The sequence below is a fragment of the Somniosus microcephalus genome, chromosome 30 (genome assembly GCF_052327205.1).
Source record: "Somniosus microcephalus isolate GS21.2 chromosome 30, FLI_Smic_1.0, whole genome shotgun sequence".
In the NCBI taxonomy this organism is placed as follows: Eukaryota; Metazoa; Chordata; class Chondrichthyes; order Squaliformes; family Somniosidae; genus Somniosus; species Somniosus microcephalus.
Window position 1 is genome coordinate 24778966 of NC_141016.1, and position 15771 is coordinate 24794736.

The 15771-nt window shown below is 47.6% G+C and overlaps 1 protein-coding gene across 2 annotated transcripts in view; it reads left to right on the plus strand.

Moving 5' to 3' along the window:
• The first annotated feature begins 13099 nt into the window (after nt 1–13099).
• The window catches only part of bag4 (BCL2 associated athanogene 4), a 32762-nt gene continuing 30090 nt past the window's right edge, over nt 13100–15771 (plus strand). Inside the window, exon 1 of one of the 2 annotated variants that reach the window (XM_085971225.1) lies at nt 13100–13464. In XM_085971225.1, the coding sequence (XP_085827351.1) occupies nt 13318–13464 (147 nt within the window). In that variant the 5' untranslated portion in view covers nt 13100–13317. The remainder of the gene's footprint in view (nt 13465–15771) is intronic. The other variant, XM_085971226.1, reaches the window with a different exon arrangement.

Here is a 15771-nt window from a genome sequence, read left to right on the forward strand (position 1 = left end):
GTATACCATGGACATTGGTGAAAGCATAATAAAGCGTCATGTTGACCAGATCATAGAGTCATCCGAAAAGGTCCAACCTACTCCACAACTCTATACGCCTAATGATGAAGCAGAGATACCCATAGTATCTACCTCCGATCCGGTAATACTGGAACCAGATGAACCCGACACTGGCATTCAAGCCGAATCGACCTTGCCAAAAGAACCTACTACACCACCGAAAACTATTACACCACCGAGGCGTTATCCGGACCGAGTCAGGAAGCCTCCAGAGAGACTGAATCTGTAAACTGTTTTTACATGAAGTTGTATATATATGTTATGATGTTATGTTTAATGGGGAATATATACTGTTAAGCTAAAAAGGGAGGATTGTAGTGTATGTAACCGTTCCACCTTTAAGAGAACTATTTTAAGGGTTGCACTACTTTATCTTGGCTGCTGTATACTGTAATACCGGTGGTGACCACACCGGTATATAAGTGCTGTGTAAAGATTTATTGGGCAGTTCCGCCCTGACCTTCGACCAGTAAAGACCTGTTAAATTTTACTCTTGTGGTCTGTGTATTAATTATCAATATAACACACAGACTTAACAGCCCCCACTTCCATGTCCCCTCTCACCATCATCCCTGTCATGGGCCACCCGCACTTCCCTGCTAGCAAGGAGCTGGCGAGCAACTTGCTGCACATCAGTGGGGCAATGAATGCCCAAGTCTACATAGAAACATAGAAACATAGAAGATAGGAGCAGGAGTAGGCCATTCGGCCCTTCGAGCCTGCTCTGCCATTCAATGAGATCATGGCTGATCATCCAAATTCAGTACCCTGTCCCTGCCTTCTCCCCATATCCCTTGATCCCTTTAGCCTTAAGAAATATATCCAACTCTTTCTTGAACATATTTAATGAACTGGCCTCCACCGCCCTCTGTGGCAGAGAATTCCACAGGTTCACCACTCTCTGGGTGAAGAAATTCCTCCTCATTTCAGTCCTAAATGGCTTACCCCTTATCCTTAGACTATGACCCCTGGTTCTGGACTCCCCGGCCATCAAAAACATCCTTCCTGCATCTAGTCTGTCCAGGCCTGACAGAATTTTATAGGTTTTGATGAGATCCCCTCTCAATCTTCTAAACTCCAGTGAGTATAAGCCCAATTGACCCAATCTCTCCTCATGCGTCATTCCTGCCATCCCAGGTATCAGCCTGGTGAATCTTCGCTGCACTCCTTCCATGGCAAGAACGTCCTTCCTCAGGTAAGGTGACCAAAACTGCACACAATACTCAAGGTGTGGTCTCACCAAGGCCCTGTACAACTGTAGCAAGACATCCTTGTTCCTGTACTCGAACCCTCTTGCTACGAAGGCCAACATACCATTTGCCTTCTTAACCGCCTGCTGCACCTGCATGCTTACCTTCAGCGACTTGTGCACAAGAACACCCAGGTCTCTTTGCATTTCCCCTTCTCCCAATCTATTGCCATTCAAATAATAATCTGCCTTCCTGTTTTTGCCACCAAGGTGGATAACCTCACATTTATCCACATTATAGTGCATTTGCCATGTTTCTGCCCAATCACCCAACCTGTCCAAATCGTATTGGAGTTTCACGACATCCTCCTCACAGCACACACACCCACCCAGCTTTGTGTCATCTGCAAACTTGGAGATCATGGCCCAGAAATTCGTGTCGGGGGCTTCCCGCGGGTGCAAGCCCCCGATCTACACTTACCTAGCGCGCCGGCAGTTGAGGCCTGGGCCTGCGTGGATTTCCGGTCTGGTGGCCCGCTCCAGCTCCCGGCACGCTGTGCTTGCGTGATCCAGCGGCGTACTTAGTGCGATGCGTCGGCTGGGATCACGTGAGCACTGGGCAACCAATTGGAGGAGGAAAAAGTCCATTCATGAGTTTGACAGAAAGAACTGTCAAACTCATGAAAACTCCGGGCGCCCAAAACAGTACTTAACCTTAAAATAAATTTGAAAAAAAATCACACTATTTAAATCAACTATAAATAACATTAAATAACTATTTTAAACAATAATTTAAATTTTTGAAAAAAATAATTTTATAAAAAAATCGGGGCTAAAAATACACTTACCTTACTGTAAAGTATTTAAAAATAATAAACCTGTGGAAAAAATGTTCTAATTTTAATTAATTGACCACTTACCTTTTAAAATGAAGTCCTTACGTCTGGTTTTTTAATGTGTAAAATGTAGAGGCCTTCACGCACGGAGAAACCTGTAAAAAAAGAGGAAGTTCAACGCGCACGCGCAGACTCCTGCGCGCACGCGTTCGACCTCTGAACCCCTTGGTTCAGAGGATCGGAAATGCCGGTTTCCCACGCATGCGTAGTGCATGCAAGAAACCGGCACTTCCATCGGGTCCACGCGTGAGTACTCCATCCGTACACACGCGTTGGGACCCGAATTTCTGGGCCATTACATCTAGTTCCCTCGTCTAGATCATTAATATATATTATGAATGAATAGCTGGGGTCCTAGCACCGATCCTTGCGGTACCCCACTAGTCACTGCCTGCCAAACAGATTAGAGGATTAAATGCATGGCTCAAAGAGTGGTGTGGTAGGAAGGAGTTTCAGTTCATGGGGCACTGGCACCAGTTTTGGGGAAAGAAGGAGCTGTTCTGTTGGGACGGGCTCCACTTAAACTGGGCTGGGACCAGTGCCCTGACGAACTGAATAACTAGGCCAGTAGACAGGGCTTTAAACTAATGAGGGGGGGAGTGGGCGTGGGAGAATTCAGGAAAGAGTAAATTTAAAAGCAGCGAGAGAAATGTCAAAGCTCTAGAATAGAGTAGAGTTTTGGGTAAAAATAAGCAGAGTGGGTCAGGAAGGGACGGAGAGTAACAAAGGTAACAGGGCATCAGTGACTAAAGTGACATCAGGGAAAAATAGCAATAAGTCAAAGCTAAGGGCACTATATCTGAATGCGCGAAGCATTCACAACAAAGTAAATGAATTAATAGCACAGATAGAAATTAACAGGGTTGATCTAATGGCCATAATGGAGACATGGTTGCAAAGTGGCCAAGGTTGGGAACTAAATATTCCAGGATACTTAACTTTTAGAAGAGACAGGCAGAATGGAAAAGGAGGAGGGGTCGCCCTGATAATAAAGGATGGGATAAAGACAGTAGAGAGAAAGGATCTTAGCTCAGAAAATCAAGAAGTAGAATCAGTTTGGGTGGAGCTAAGAAACAGCAAGGGGCAGAAAACATTGGTGGGAGTTGTTTATAGGCCCCCAAACAGTAGTTGTAATGTAGGGCAGAGTATAAATCAGGAAATTAGAGGCGCATGTAACAAGGGTAATTCAGTGATCATGGGGGACTTTAATCTACATATAGACTGGGCAAACCAAATTTGCAGTAATAGTGTGGAGGACGAGTTCATGGAATGTATGCAAGATAGTTTTCTAGATCAGTATGTTGAGGAACCAACTAGAGAACAGGCTATTTTATATCTAGTATCGTGCAATGAGAAAGGGTTAATTAATAACCTTGTAGTAAAGGGGTCTTTAGGGAAGAGTGGCCATAATATGATAAAATCTTATATTGAGTTTGAAAGTGATTTAATTAAATCTGAAACTAGGGTCTTAAATCTAAACAAAGCAAACTACGAAGGTATGAGGGGCGAGTTGGCTACGGTAGATTGGGAAACTACATTAAAAGGTATGACAGTGGACGAGCAATGGCGAGCATTCAAAGAATTAATACATAATTTGCAACAAATATACATTTCTTTAAGGCACAAAAACCCTGCAGGAAATGTGGTCCAACTGTAGCTAACAAGAGAAGTTAAAGCTAGTATTAGATCAAAGGAAGAGACTTATAATGTTGCCAAAAGTAGTAAGCCTGAGGATTTTAGAATTCAGCAAAGGAGGACCAAGAAATTAATAAAGGGAAAATAGAATGAGAGTAAACTAGCGAGAGACATAAAAACATATTGTAAAAGCTTCTACAGGTATGTAAAAAGGAAAAGATTAGCGAAAGTAAATGTGGGTCCCTTACAGGCTGAGACAGGAGAAGTTATAATAATAGTAGGAATAAGGAAATGGCAGAGAAATTAAACAAAAACTTTGTGTCTGTCTTCACGGAAGAAGAGGCAAAAAACTTTCCTGAAATAGTGGAAAACCAAGGCTCTAGCGAGAATGAGGAACTGAAAGAAATTAGTATTAGTAAAAAAAAGTACTGGAGAAATTAATGGGACTGAAAGCCAATAAGTCCCCTGGACCTGATGGCCTACATCCTAGGGTTCTGAGGGAGGTGGCTATAGAGATAGTGGATGCATTGGTTGTCATTTTCCAAAATTCCATAGTTTCTAAAATGGTTCCCATGGATTGGAAGGTAGCAAATGTAACCCCACTATTTAAGAAAGGAGGGAGAGAGAAAATGGGGAATTACAGAGCAGTTAGCCTGACAACAGTACAGTAGTAGGGAAAATGTTAGAATCTATTATTAAGGACGTGGTAACAGGGCACTTAGAAAATAATACGACGATTGGGCAGAGTCAACACGGATTTATGAAAGGGAAATCGTGTTTGACAAATCATTGAGTTTTTTGAGGTTGTAACTAGCAGAATAGATAAGGGGGAACCAGTGAATGTGGAGTATTAGGATTTTCAGAAGGCATTCGATAAGGTGTCACACATGAGGTTAATAAACAAAATTAGGGCTCATGGGATTGGGGGTAATATACTAGCATGGATTGAGGATTGGTTAACGGACAGAAAACAGGGAGTAGGAATAAACGGGTCATTTTCGGGTTGGCAGGCTGTAACTAGGGGAGTACCGCAAGGATCAGTGCTTGGACCTCAGCTATTCACAATCTACATCAATGATTTGGAGAGGGGACCAAATGTAATATATCCAAGTTTGTTAATGACACAAAGCTGGGTGGGAATGTAAGTTGTGAGAAAGATGCAAGGAGGCTTCAAGGGGATATAGACAGGCTAAGTGAATGGGCAAGAACATGGCAAATGGAATATAATGTGGAGAAATGTGAAGTTATCCACTTTGGTAGGAAAAATAGAAAAGCAGAGTATTTTTTGAATGGTGAGAGATTGGGAAATGTTGGTGTTCAGAGGCACCTGGGTGTCCTTGTACATGAATCACTGAAAGTTAACATGCAGGTACAGCAAGCAATTAGGAAAGCAAATGGTATGTTGGCCTTTATTACAAGAGGATTTGAGTATAAGTGTAAAGACATCTTACTGCAATTATACAGGGCCCTGGTGAGACCACACCTGGAGTATTGTGTACAGTTTTGGTTTCCTTATCTAAGGAAGGATATACTTGCCATAGAGGGAGTGCAACGAAGGTTCACCAGACTGGTTCCTGGGATGGGGGGATTGTCCTATGAGGAGAGATTGAGTAGACTAGGCCTATGTTCTCTAGAGTTTAGAAGAATGAGAGGTGATATCATTGAAACATACAAAATTATTACAGGGCTTGACAGGGTAGATGCAGGGAGGATGTTTCCCCTGGCTGGGGAGTCTAGAACCAGGGGTCACAGTCTCAGAATAAGGGGTTTGCCATTTAGGACTAAGATGAGGAGAAATGTCTTCACTCAGAGGGTGGTGAATCTTTGGGATTCTCTACCCCAGAGGGCTGTGGAGGCTCAGTCGTTGAGTATATTCAAGACAGAGATCGATAGATTTTTGGATATTAAGGGCATCAAGGGATATGGAGATCGGGCAGGAAAGTGGAGATGAGGTAGAAGATCAGCCATGATCTTATTGAATAGCAGAGCAGGCTCGAAGGGCCAAATGGCCGACTCCAGCTCCGATTTCTTATGTGCGTGTGAGAGGGAGTGCATGTGGGAGGGAGTGACTGACTGAGTGTGAGTGAGAGGGAGTGACTGGGTGTGAGTGTGTGACTGGGTGTGAGTGAGTGTGAGGGTGTGAGAGTGAGGAAAGGACTGAGTGTGAGGGTGTGTGAGTGAGAGGAGTAACTGAGTGTGAGTGTGAGGGTGTGTGAATGAGAGGGAATGACTGGGTGTGAGAGAAGTGGGTGTGAGTGTGTGACTGAGTGTGAGTGAGTGAGGATCTGTGTGAGAGGGAATGACTAGGTGTGAGTGTGTGACTGGGGGTGAGTGTGATGGTGTAACTGGGTGTGAGAGGTGGGTGTGGGTGTGAGAGGTGGGTGTGAGTGTGAGAGGTGGGTGTGAGGGTGTGACTGAGTGTGAGAGGTGGGTGTGAGGGTGTGACTGAGTGTGAGAGGTGGGTGTGAGTGTGAGAGGTGGGTGTGAGGGTGTGACTGAGTGTGAGAAGTGGGTGTTGTTATGTTCATTAATAACTAGACATTCTTATTATGAACAGCTAGCTTCTAGCTAGACATTTATTCAGTACATGTTCTCTAGGTACAGCATCTGTAGAGATTTAGCATGTGTGCTTCTGTGTGCAGGCTTCCATCTTGACTACTGCCTTCTGGGTAGCCTAGTGCATCGTGGGTAGTGTAGTCTTAAACACATACAACTAAATATACAGCTCTATACAGTTCTACGGCTCCATCTAGTGTACCACTCCAGAATGACATGTTATTGATCATTACATCCCCCTTTCTTTGAGGTTAACAAAATCAATATCAATCAACTTTCAAGAAAAACGATAAAGATGATATCAGTAACACTTTTGTTAGTGCTCTATAAGCATAAACATTTTCACAACAGTCAATACATTTTCAATATAGTTTTTCTTTGTACTCAAAGATTAAGTCTATCAGGCTTTTTTACTACATGTGTGGGTCTTCTCAGCACGGGTAAGTCTGATGTGTTTTCATGAGATTGTTCTGGTGGTGAATGACAAGATTCAGTTGCGGCATTGTCATCAATCTGCTCTTCGATAGTTTCTTGTGTTTTCAGGAGGGAACGGCGGCTCCTCCTGAGAATCTGTCCTTCCTCAGTTCTAACAGTGTATGACCTTGGTCGTACTTCCTCAAGAACTGTAGCTTTCCTGTTCCATGCATCTGGATCCTCAATCTTGACAACATCATCCCTTGTCAATGGTTTTAGAGTTTTGGATGACTTGTCATAGTATGATTTCTGTTTCAGCTTTAACAGTTGCAGTCTCTGTCTCAGTTCCTCACTTTGCTGTTCTTTTGCACAGCAGGGTAGCGTGGTGCGCAACTTGCGACCCATTAGCAGTTCAGCAGGTGAAGAACCACAGTCTAAAGGTGAGGCTCGGTAGCTCAGCAGGGCGAGATAAGGATCAGACTTGTTTTCTGTCGCTTTCTTCAGTAGCTGCTTGAGAACTTGAACACCTTTCTCTGCCTTACCATTTGACTGAGCATACAAAGGACTGGATGTGATGTGCTGAAAGTCATACTGTGCTGCAAACTGTTGCCACTCCTTACAGTTGAAGCACGGACCATTGTCGCTAACGGCAATCCTGGGAATTCCATGGCTGGCGAAGATGGATTTCACATGCATTATGACACTGCTTGCTGATGTGCTTGAGAGCAGCGCCATCTCAGGATAGTTAGAATAGTAGTCAATCACTATTAGATATTCTTTACCATTTAAATGAAAGAGGTCCATACCAACCTTTTGCCATGGTGCTGTTGGTAAGTCAGCTATTATCATTGGTTCCTTTGTTTGTTTGTTTTGGTGTTTCTGACATGTCTCACATTTGCCTATCATGTTCTCAATGTCCTTATTTATGCCAGGCCAATAAACAGTGTCTCTTGCTCTCCTTTTGCATTTTTCAATTCCGAGGTGTCCCTCATGAATCCTTTTGAGCATGTGTTGACGTAGAGCCTGTGGAATGACTATTCTGTTCTGTTTTAGTAATAGTCCACTTGCGACACTCAATTCTGACCTTATGTGAAAGTATTTTGGACAGGAACCTTTTGGCCAACCATGATGAATGTTCTCTATTACTGTTTGTAACACTGTATCTTTTACTGTTTCTTCTGCTATTTGCTTTGATTTTGTGTCTGACACGGGCAGCGCAGCAGTGACCATACTCACATGAACATCCACGTCTTCTTCAGTAGAGCTCACTTGACTCATTGTGGGTGCTCGGGATAGTGCATCTGCTAACACTATGTATTTGCCTGGTGTGTAGATCAGTTCAAAGTCATATCTTTGCAGCTTCATCATGAGTCATTGAATCCTTGGAGACATCTCATTCAGATTTTTTTTTATGATGGCAACCAGTGGGCTGTGGTCTGTCTCAACTGTGAAGGTGGGAAGTCCATATATGTAGCCATGGAACTTTTCTAGTCCAACTACCAAGCCTAGACATTCCTTTTCAATCTGGGCGTATCGACACTCAGTATCAGTCATAGACCTGGAGGCATAGGCAACAGGCTTCCAATCTTCACCCTCTGCTTGTAGCAAGACCGTGCCTAGGCCATCTTTTGATGCATCCGTTGACACTTTGATTCTCTTTGTCGGGTCAAAGAAAGTGAGTACAGGTGTGGCTGTCAGCACTGTTTTGAGGTTCATCCACTCTTGTTCATGTCTTTCTGTCCATGCGAACTCATTTGTTTTATGTAGCAGGTCTCGCAGACAGGTTGTCTTGGCTGACAAGTTAGGAATGAACTTTCCAATGAAGTTTATCATCCCCATGATGCGTAGCACTCCTTTTTTGTCAGTGGGTTGGGGCATTTTGAGTATGGCGTTTACTTTTTCCATATCTGACTCTATTCCTTTACCAGATAGAATATCTCCTAGGAAAGTGACTTCCTGGACGCCAAACTGACACTTGGCTTTGTTGAGCTTCAGTCCATTCCGGCGTATGCTCTGTAGCACTTTAGTCAGTCTCTCATTGTGTTCTTTCAATGTGGAGCCCCAGATGATGATGTCATCAACATAGACCCGAACTCCTTCCAGACCTTCAATTATGTGTTCCATCGCTCTATGAAAGATTTCAGATGCAGATATTATCCCGAAAGGCATTCTGAGGAAACAATACCTGCCAAATGGTGTGTTGAAGGTACAGTATTTGGTGCTCTCTTCATCCAGTTTTAGTTGCCAAAATTCTTGTGAGGCATCGAGCTTTGTAAAGTATCTGGCACCTGACATTTCACTGGTGATTTCTTCTCGCTTGGGAATCTGGTAGTGTTCACGTTTTATGTTTGCATTTAAGTCCTTTGGATCCATGCATATTCTTAGATCATTGTTCTTTTTCTTTACACATACCATGGAGTTAACCCAGTCTGTTGGCTCTTCGACTTTCCTGATGACTCCTAGTGTGGTCATTCTGTCTAGTTCTTTCTTGAGCCGGTCACGCAGGGGTGCTGGAACTCTTCATGGAGCATGTACCACTGGTTGAGCATCCTCCTTTAGCTGGATCTTGTAAGTGAATGGTAGAACTCCAAATCCTTTGAACACATCCTTGAAATTACTCACTACAGAATCCACTGAGTCATCTGGTCTGCTTATGGCACAGTTTATACGGTAGACTCTCTTGACCAGTTCTAAGTCCTCACAAGCTTTGTCACCCAGTAGTGAATCAAGTCCTTCAGCCACAACAGAAAACATGAGATGATGCACTTTGTCTTTGACTGTCACTTTAAGTCTGCATACACCTAAGCTATCTATTTTCTGTCCATTATAGTCCTTCAGTAGTACTGACTTTTTCTGTATTTTGGGCTTTTCTTTCATATTTTTAATGTCACTCATACTGATTAAGTTTGCTTTTGCCCCAGTGTCTAGTTTCAATGTAACTAATGCTCCATTTACCTGCAGTGGGATCATCCATTTGTCCTCTTTTACTGCATTAACTTTATGTTCAGCATTGTTTATTCCTGAGGGCTGCACATTTTCTGTATCCTTTTCTATATTGTCACATGACACCATTCCGACAAAAAATGTCTCACTTAAATCAGTGTCCTCAATCACATTAACTCGGACTTGTTGCCCTTTCTTTGTTTTTACTTTTGAAAAGCATTGTTTGGCAAAGTGATTCTTTCCATGACATTTTGTGCACATTTTTCCAAACGCTGGGCATTGTCTTAACTGGTGTTTGTAACCACAGCGTTTACAATTAAAAATTCCTTCCTCCGATTGCTTTTCATTTCTGTTCTGCCCATGTTGCTTCCCCTTGTAGAACACAGCACTGACAGCAGCACTTACTACAATCGCATCATTATTGATTTCACTGAAAGTCTTCGCGTGCTGTCGAGCTAGCTCACTGGCTTGGCATATATTCACAGCATTTTCCAATGTTAGTTCGGTTTCTCTCAACAGACGTTCCCTGATTTTTTTATCATGAATACCAAACACAATCTGGTCACTAATCATGGATGCTTTCAGCTCAGAGAAATTACATGTCTGTGCTTTCAGTTTCAGATCGGTCACAAAGCTATCAAAAGTCTCATTTTGCCGCTGTGTCCTCGAACGGAACACGTATCTTTCATAGGTTTCATTCTTTTTGGGAGAACAATGTGTATCAAATTTCTTTAGCACATCGTCTAAATTTTCTCTGTTCTCCTCTGGATTAAATACAAATGTATTAAATACCTCTATCGCCTGTGGGCCTGCAACCGTGAGCAGCAACGCTATTTTTCTTGCATCTGGCTTCGTACCGAATCCGATGGCAGCAATGTAGAGTTCGAATTGTTGTTTGAAAGTCCGCCAATTGTAGTCGACATTTCCCGTGAGATTCAAAAACTCCGGTGGCCTCAAATTCTCCATGTCGCTTTTCACAATTTTCAGCAGATCTTCACCAATCCTGGTACCATGTTATGTTCATTAATAACTAGACATTCTTATTATGAACAGCTAGCTTCTAGCTAGACATTTATTCAGTACACGTTCTCTAGGTACAGCATCTGTAGAGATTTAGCATGTGTGCTTCTGTGTGCAGGCTTCCATCTTGACTACTGCCTTCTGGGTAGCCTAGTGCATCGTGGGTAGTGTAGTCTTAAACACATACAACTAAATATACAGCTCTATACAGTTCTACAGCTCCATCGAGTGTACCACTCCAGAATGACATGTTATTGATCATTACAGGTGTGAGGGTGTGACTGAGTGTGAGAGGTGGGTGTGAGTGTGAGAGAGGTGGGTGTGAGGGTGTGACTGAGTGTGAGTGTGTGAAAGAGGCGGGTGTGAGGGTGTGACTGAGTGTGAGTGTGTGAGAGAGGTGGGTGTGAGGGTGTGACTGAGTGAGAGAGGTGGGTGTGAGTGTGAGAGAGGTGGGTGTGAGGGTGTGACTGAGTGTGAGAGAGGTGGGTGTGAGTGTGAGAGAGGTGGGTGTGAGGGTGTGACTGAGTGTGAGAGAGGTGGGTGTGAGTGTGAGAGGTGGGTGTGAAGGTGTGACTGAGTGTGGAGGTGGGTGTGAGGGTGTGACTGAGTGTGAGAGGTGGGTGTGAGTGTGAGAGAGGTGGGTGTGAGGGTGTGACTGAGTGTGAGTGTGAGAGAGGTGGGTGTGAGTGTGAGAGAGGTGGGTGTGAGGGAGTGACTGAGTGTGAGAGGTGGGTGTGAGTGTGAGAGAGGTGGGTGTGAGGGTGTGACTGAGTGTGAGAGAGTTGGGTGTGAGTGTGAGAGAGGTGGATGTGAGGGTGTGACTGAGTGTGAGTGTGAGTGTGAGAGAGGTGGGTGTGAGTGTGAGAGAGGTGGGTGTGAGGGTGTGACTGAGTGTGAGAGATGGGTGTGAGTGTGAGAGACGTGGGTGTGAGGGTGTGACTGAGTGTGAGTGTGGGAGAGGTGGGTGTGAGTGTGAGAGAGGTGGGTGTGAGGGTGTGACTGAGTGTGAGAGGTGGGTGTGAGGGTGAGAGGTGGGTGTGAGGGTGAGAGGTGGGTGTGACCTGAGTGTGAGAGTGTGAGAGAGGTGGGTGTGAGGGTGTGGCTGAGTGTGAGTGTGTGAGAGAGGTGGGTGTGAGGGTGTGACTGAGCGTGAGAGTGTGAGAGAGGTGGGTGTGAGGGTGTGACTGAGTGTGAGTGTGAGAGAGGTGGGTGTGAGGGTGTGACAGAGTGTGAGTGTGAGAGAGGTGGGTGTGAGGGTGTGACTGAGTGTGAGTGTGAGAGAGTTGGGTGTGACTGAGTGTGAGTGTGAGAGAGGAGGGTGTGACTGAGTGTGAGAGGTGGGTGTGAGGGTGTGACTGAGTGTGAGTGTGAGAGAGGAGGGTGTGACTGAGTGTGAGAGGTGGGTGTGAGGGTGTGACTGAGTGTGAGGGAGGTGGGTGTGAGGGTGTGACTGAGTGTGAGTGTGAGAGAAGTGGGTGTGAGGGTGTGACTGAGTGTGAGAGAGGTGGGTGTGACTGAATGTGAGTGTGAGAGGTGGGTGTGAGGGTGTGACTGAGTGTGAGAGGTGGGTGTGAGGTTGTGACTGAGTGTGAGTGTGAGAGAGGAGGGTGTGACTGAGTGTGAGAGGTGGGTGTGAGGGTGTGACTGAGTGTGAGATGTGGGTGTGAGGTTGTGACTGAGTGTGAGTGTGAGAGAGGAGGGTGTGACTGAGTGTGAGAGGTGGGTGTGAGGGTGTGACTGAGTGTGAGAGGTGGGTGTGAGGGTGTGACTGAGTGTGAGAGGTGGGTGTGACTGAGTGTGAGAGAGGTGGGTGTGAGGGTGTGACTGAGTGTGGAGGTGGGTGTGTGAGAGGTGGGTGTGAGGGTGTGAGGTGGGTGTGAGGGTGAGAAGTGGGTGTGAGGGTGTGACTGAGTGTGAGAGTTGGGTGTGACTGAGTGTGAGGGTGAGAAGTGGGTGTGAGGGTGTGACTGAGTGTGAGAGGTGGGTGTGACTGAGTGTGAGTGTGAGAGAGGTGGGTGTGAGGGTGTGACTGAGTGTGGAGGTGGGTGTGTGAGAGGTGGGTGTGAGGGTGTGACTGAGTGTGAGAGGTGGGTGTGACTGAGTGTGAGTGTGAGAGAGGTGGGTGTGAGGGTGTGACTGAGTGTGAGAGGTGGGTGTGACTGAGTGTGAGTGTGAGAGAGGTGGGTGTGAGGGTGTGACTGAGTGTGAGAGGTGGGTGTGACTGAGTGTGAGTGTGAGTGTGAGAGAGGTGGGTGTGACTGAGTGTGGAGGTGGGTGTGTGAGAGGTGGGTGTGAGGGTGTGACTGAGTGTGAGAGGTGGGTGTGACTGAGTGTGACTGAGTGTGAGAGGTGGGTGTGAGGGTGTGACTGAGTGTGAGAGGTGGGTGTGTCCTGCTGACTCTTTGATTGACAGCTATGCTGAACCCGCCCCCTGAGCGCGGCCCCGCCTCCGCGCGGGTCTGATTGGTCTGTCGGTGAGCGGGGCGAGCCAGCGCGCAGCCTGATTGGCGGGCGGGGTTGTCAATCTCCCGGGGGCGGAGTGCGGCCTGGTTGGGAGCCGAGACACCGAGCGACAGCGCCGGGCAGCGGAACGAGCGAGCTAGCATGTCGAGCGAAGTCACGGCCGTCAGCCTGCCGCGGGGCTGGGAGATGAAGCGGGACCCGCACAGCGGCTGGCCCTATTATATCGACCACAACACGGGCACCACCACCTGGGACGACCCGAGGCTGAGGAACGGCCTCCACAAGCAGGTGAGAGCGGGGCCTGAGGTTGGCACACCCGGCCGGGGAGTGAGTCACCCGCGGGGAGGAGAGGGGAGAGAGAGGGAAGGAGGAGGAGGAGAAGAGAGAGGGAAGGAGGAGAAGAGAGAGGGAAAGGGAAGGAGGAGAAGAGAGAGGGTAGGAGGAGGAGGAGAAGAGAGAGGGAAGGAGGAGAAGAGAGAGGGAAGGAGGAGAAGAGGGAAGGAGGAGAAGAGGGAAGGAGGAGAGGGAAGGGGAAGGAGGAGAAGAGAGAGGGAAGGGGAAGGAGGAGAAGAGAGAGGGAAGGGGAAGGAGGAGAAGAGAGAGGGAAGGGAAGGAGGAGAAGAGAGAGGGAAGGGGAAGGAGGAGAAGAGAGAGGGAAGGGGAAGGAGGAGAAGAGAGAGGGAAGGGGAAGGAGGAGAAGAGAGAGAGAGAGAGAGAGAGGAGGAGGAGAAGAAGAAGAAGAGAGAGAGGAGGTTGTGACTGAGTGTGAGAGAGGGGGTGGAGAAGAAGAGAGGGGAGGAGGAGGAGAAGAAGAGAGGGGAGGAGGAGGAGAAGAAGAGCGGGGAGGAGGAGGAGAAGAAGAGCGAGGAGGAGGAGAAGAAGAGCGGGGAGGAGGAGGAGGAGAAGAAGAGCGGGGAGGAGGAGGAGAAGAAGAGCGGGGAGGAGGAGGAGAAGAAGAGAGGGGAGGAGGAGGAGGAGGAGGAGAAGAAGAGCGGGAGGAGGAGGAGAAGAAGAGCGGGGGGGAGGAGGAGGAGAAGAAGAGAGGGGAGGAGGAGGAGGAGAAGAAGAGAGGGAAGGAGGAGGAGGAGAAGAAGAGAGGGAAGGAGGAGGAGGAGAAGAAGAGAGGGGAGGAGGAGGAGGAGAAGAAGAGAGGGGAGGAGGAGGAGGAGAAGAAGAGAGGGGAGGAGGAGGAGGAGAAGAAGAGAGGGGAGGGAGGAGGAGAAGAAGAGAGGGCAGGAGGAGGAGGAGAAGAAGAGAGGGGAGGAGGAGGAGGAGAAGAAGAGAGGGGAGGAGGGAGAGGAGAAGAAGAGAGGGGAGGAGGAGGAGGAGGAGAAGAAGAGAGGGGAGGAGGAGGAGGAGAAGAAGAGAGGGGAGGAGGAGGAGAAGGAGAAGAAGAGAGGGAGGAGGAGGAGAAGGAGAAGAAGAGAGGGGAAGGAGGAGGAGGAGAAGAAGAGAGGGAAGGAGGAGGAGGAGAGAAGAGAGGGAAGGAGGAGGAGGAGAAGAAGAGAGGGAAGGAGGAGGAGGAGAAGAAGAGAGGGAAGGAGGAGGAGGAGAAGAAGAGAGGGAAGGAGGAGGAGGAGAAGAAGAGAGGGAAGGAGGAGGAGGAGAAGAAGAGAGGGAAGGAGGAGGAGGAGAAGAAGAGAGGGAAGGAGGAGGAGAAGAAGAGAGGGAAGGAGGAGGAGGAGAAGAAGAGAGGGAAGGAGGAGGAGGAGAAGAAGAGAGGGAAGGAGGAGGAGGAGAAGAAGAGAGGGAAGGAGGAGGAGAAGAAGAGAGGGAAGGAGGAGGAGGAGAAGAAGAGAGGGAAGGAGGAGGAGGAGAAGAAGAGAGGGAAGGAGGAGGAGGAGAAGAAGAGAGGAAGGAGGAGGAGGAGAAGAAGAGAGGGAAGGAGGAGGAGGAGAAGAAGAGAGGGAAGGAGGAGGAGGAGAAGAAGAGAGGGAAGGAGGAGGAGGAGAAGAAGAGAGGGAAGGAGGAGGAGGAGAAGAGAGAGGGAAGGAGGAGGAGGAGAAGAAGAGAGGGGAGGAGGAGGAGGAGAAGAAGAGAGGGGAGGAGGAGGAGAAGAAGAGAGGGGGAGGAGGAGGAGAAGAAGAGAGGGGAGGAGGAGGAGGAGAAGAAGAGAGGGGAGGAGGAGGAGGAGAAGAAGAGAGGGGAGGAGGAGGAGGAGAAGAAGAGAGGGAAGGAGGAGGAGGAGAAGAAGAGAGGGAAGGAGGAGGAGGAGAAGAAGAGAGGGGAGGAGGAGGAGAAGAAGAGGGGGAGGAGGAGGAGAAGAAGAGAGGGGAGGGAGGAGGAGAGAGAGGGAGGAGGAGAAGAAGAGAGGGGAGGAGGAGGAGGAGGAGAAGAAGAGAGGGGAGGAGGAGGAGGAGGAGAGAGGGAAGGAGGAGGAGGAGGAGAAGAAGAGAGGGGAGGAGGAGGAGAAGAAGAGAGGGGAGGAGGAGGAGGAGAAGAAGAGAGGGTAGGAGGAGGAGGAGGAGAAGAAGAGAGGGAAGGAGGAGGTGGAGGAGAAGAAGAGAGGGAAGGAGGAGGAGGAGGAGGAGAAGAGAGGGAAGGAGGAGGAGGAGAAGAAGAGAGGGAAGGAGGAGGAGGAGAAGAAGAGAGGGA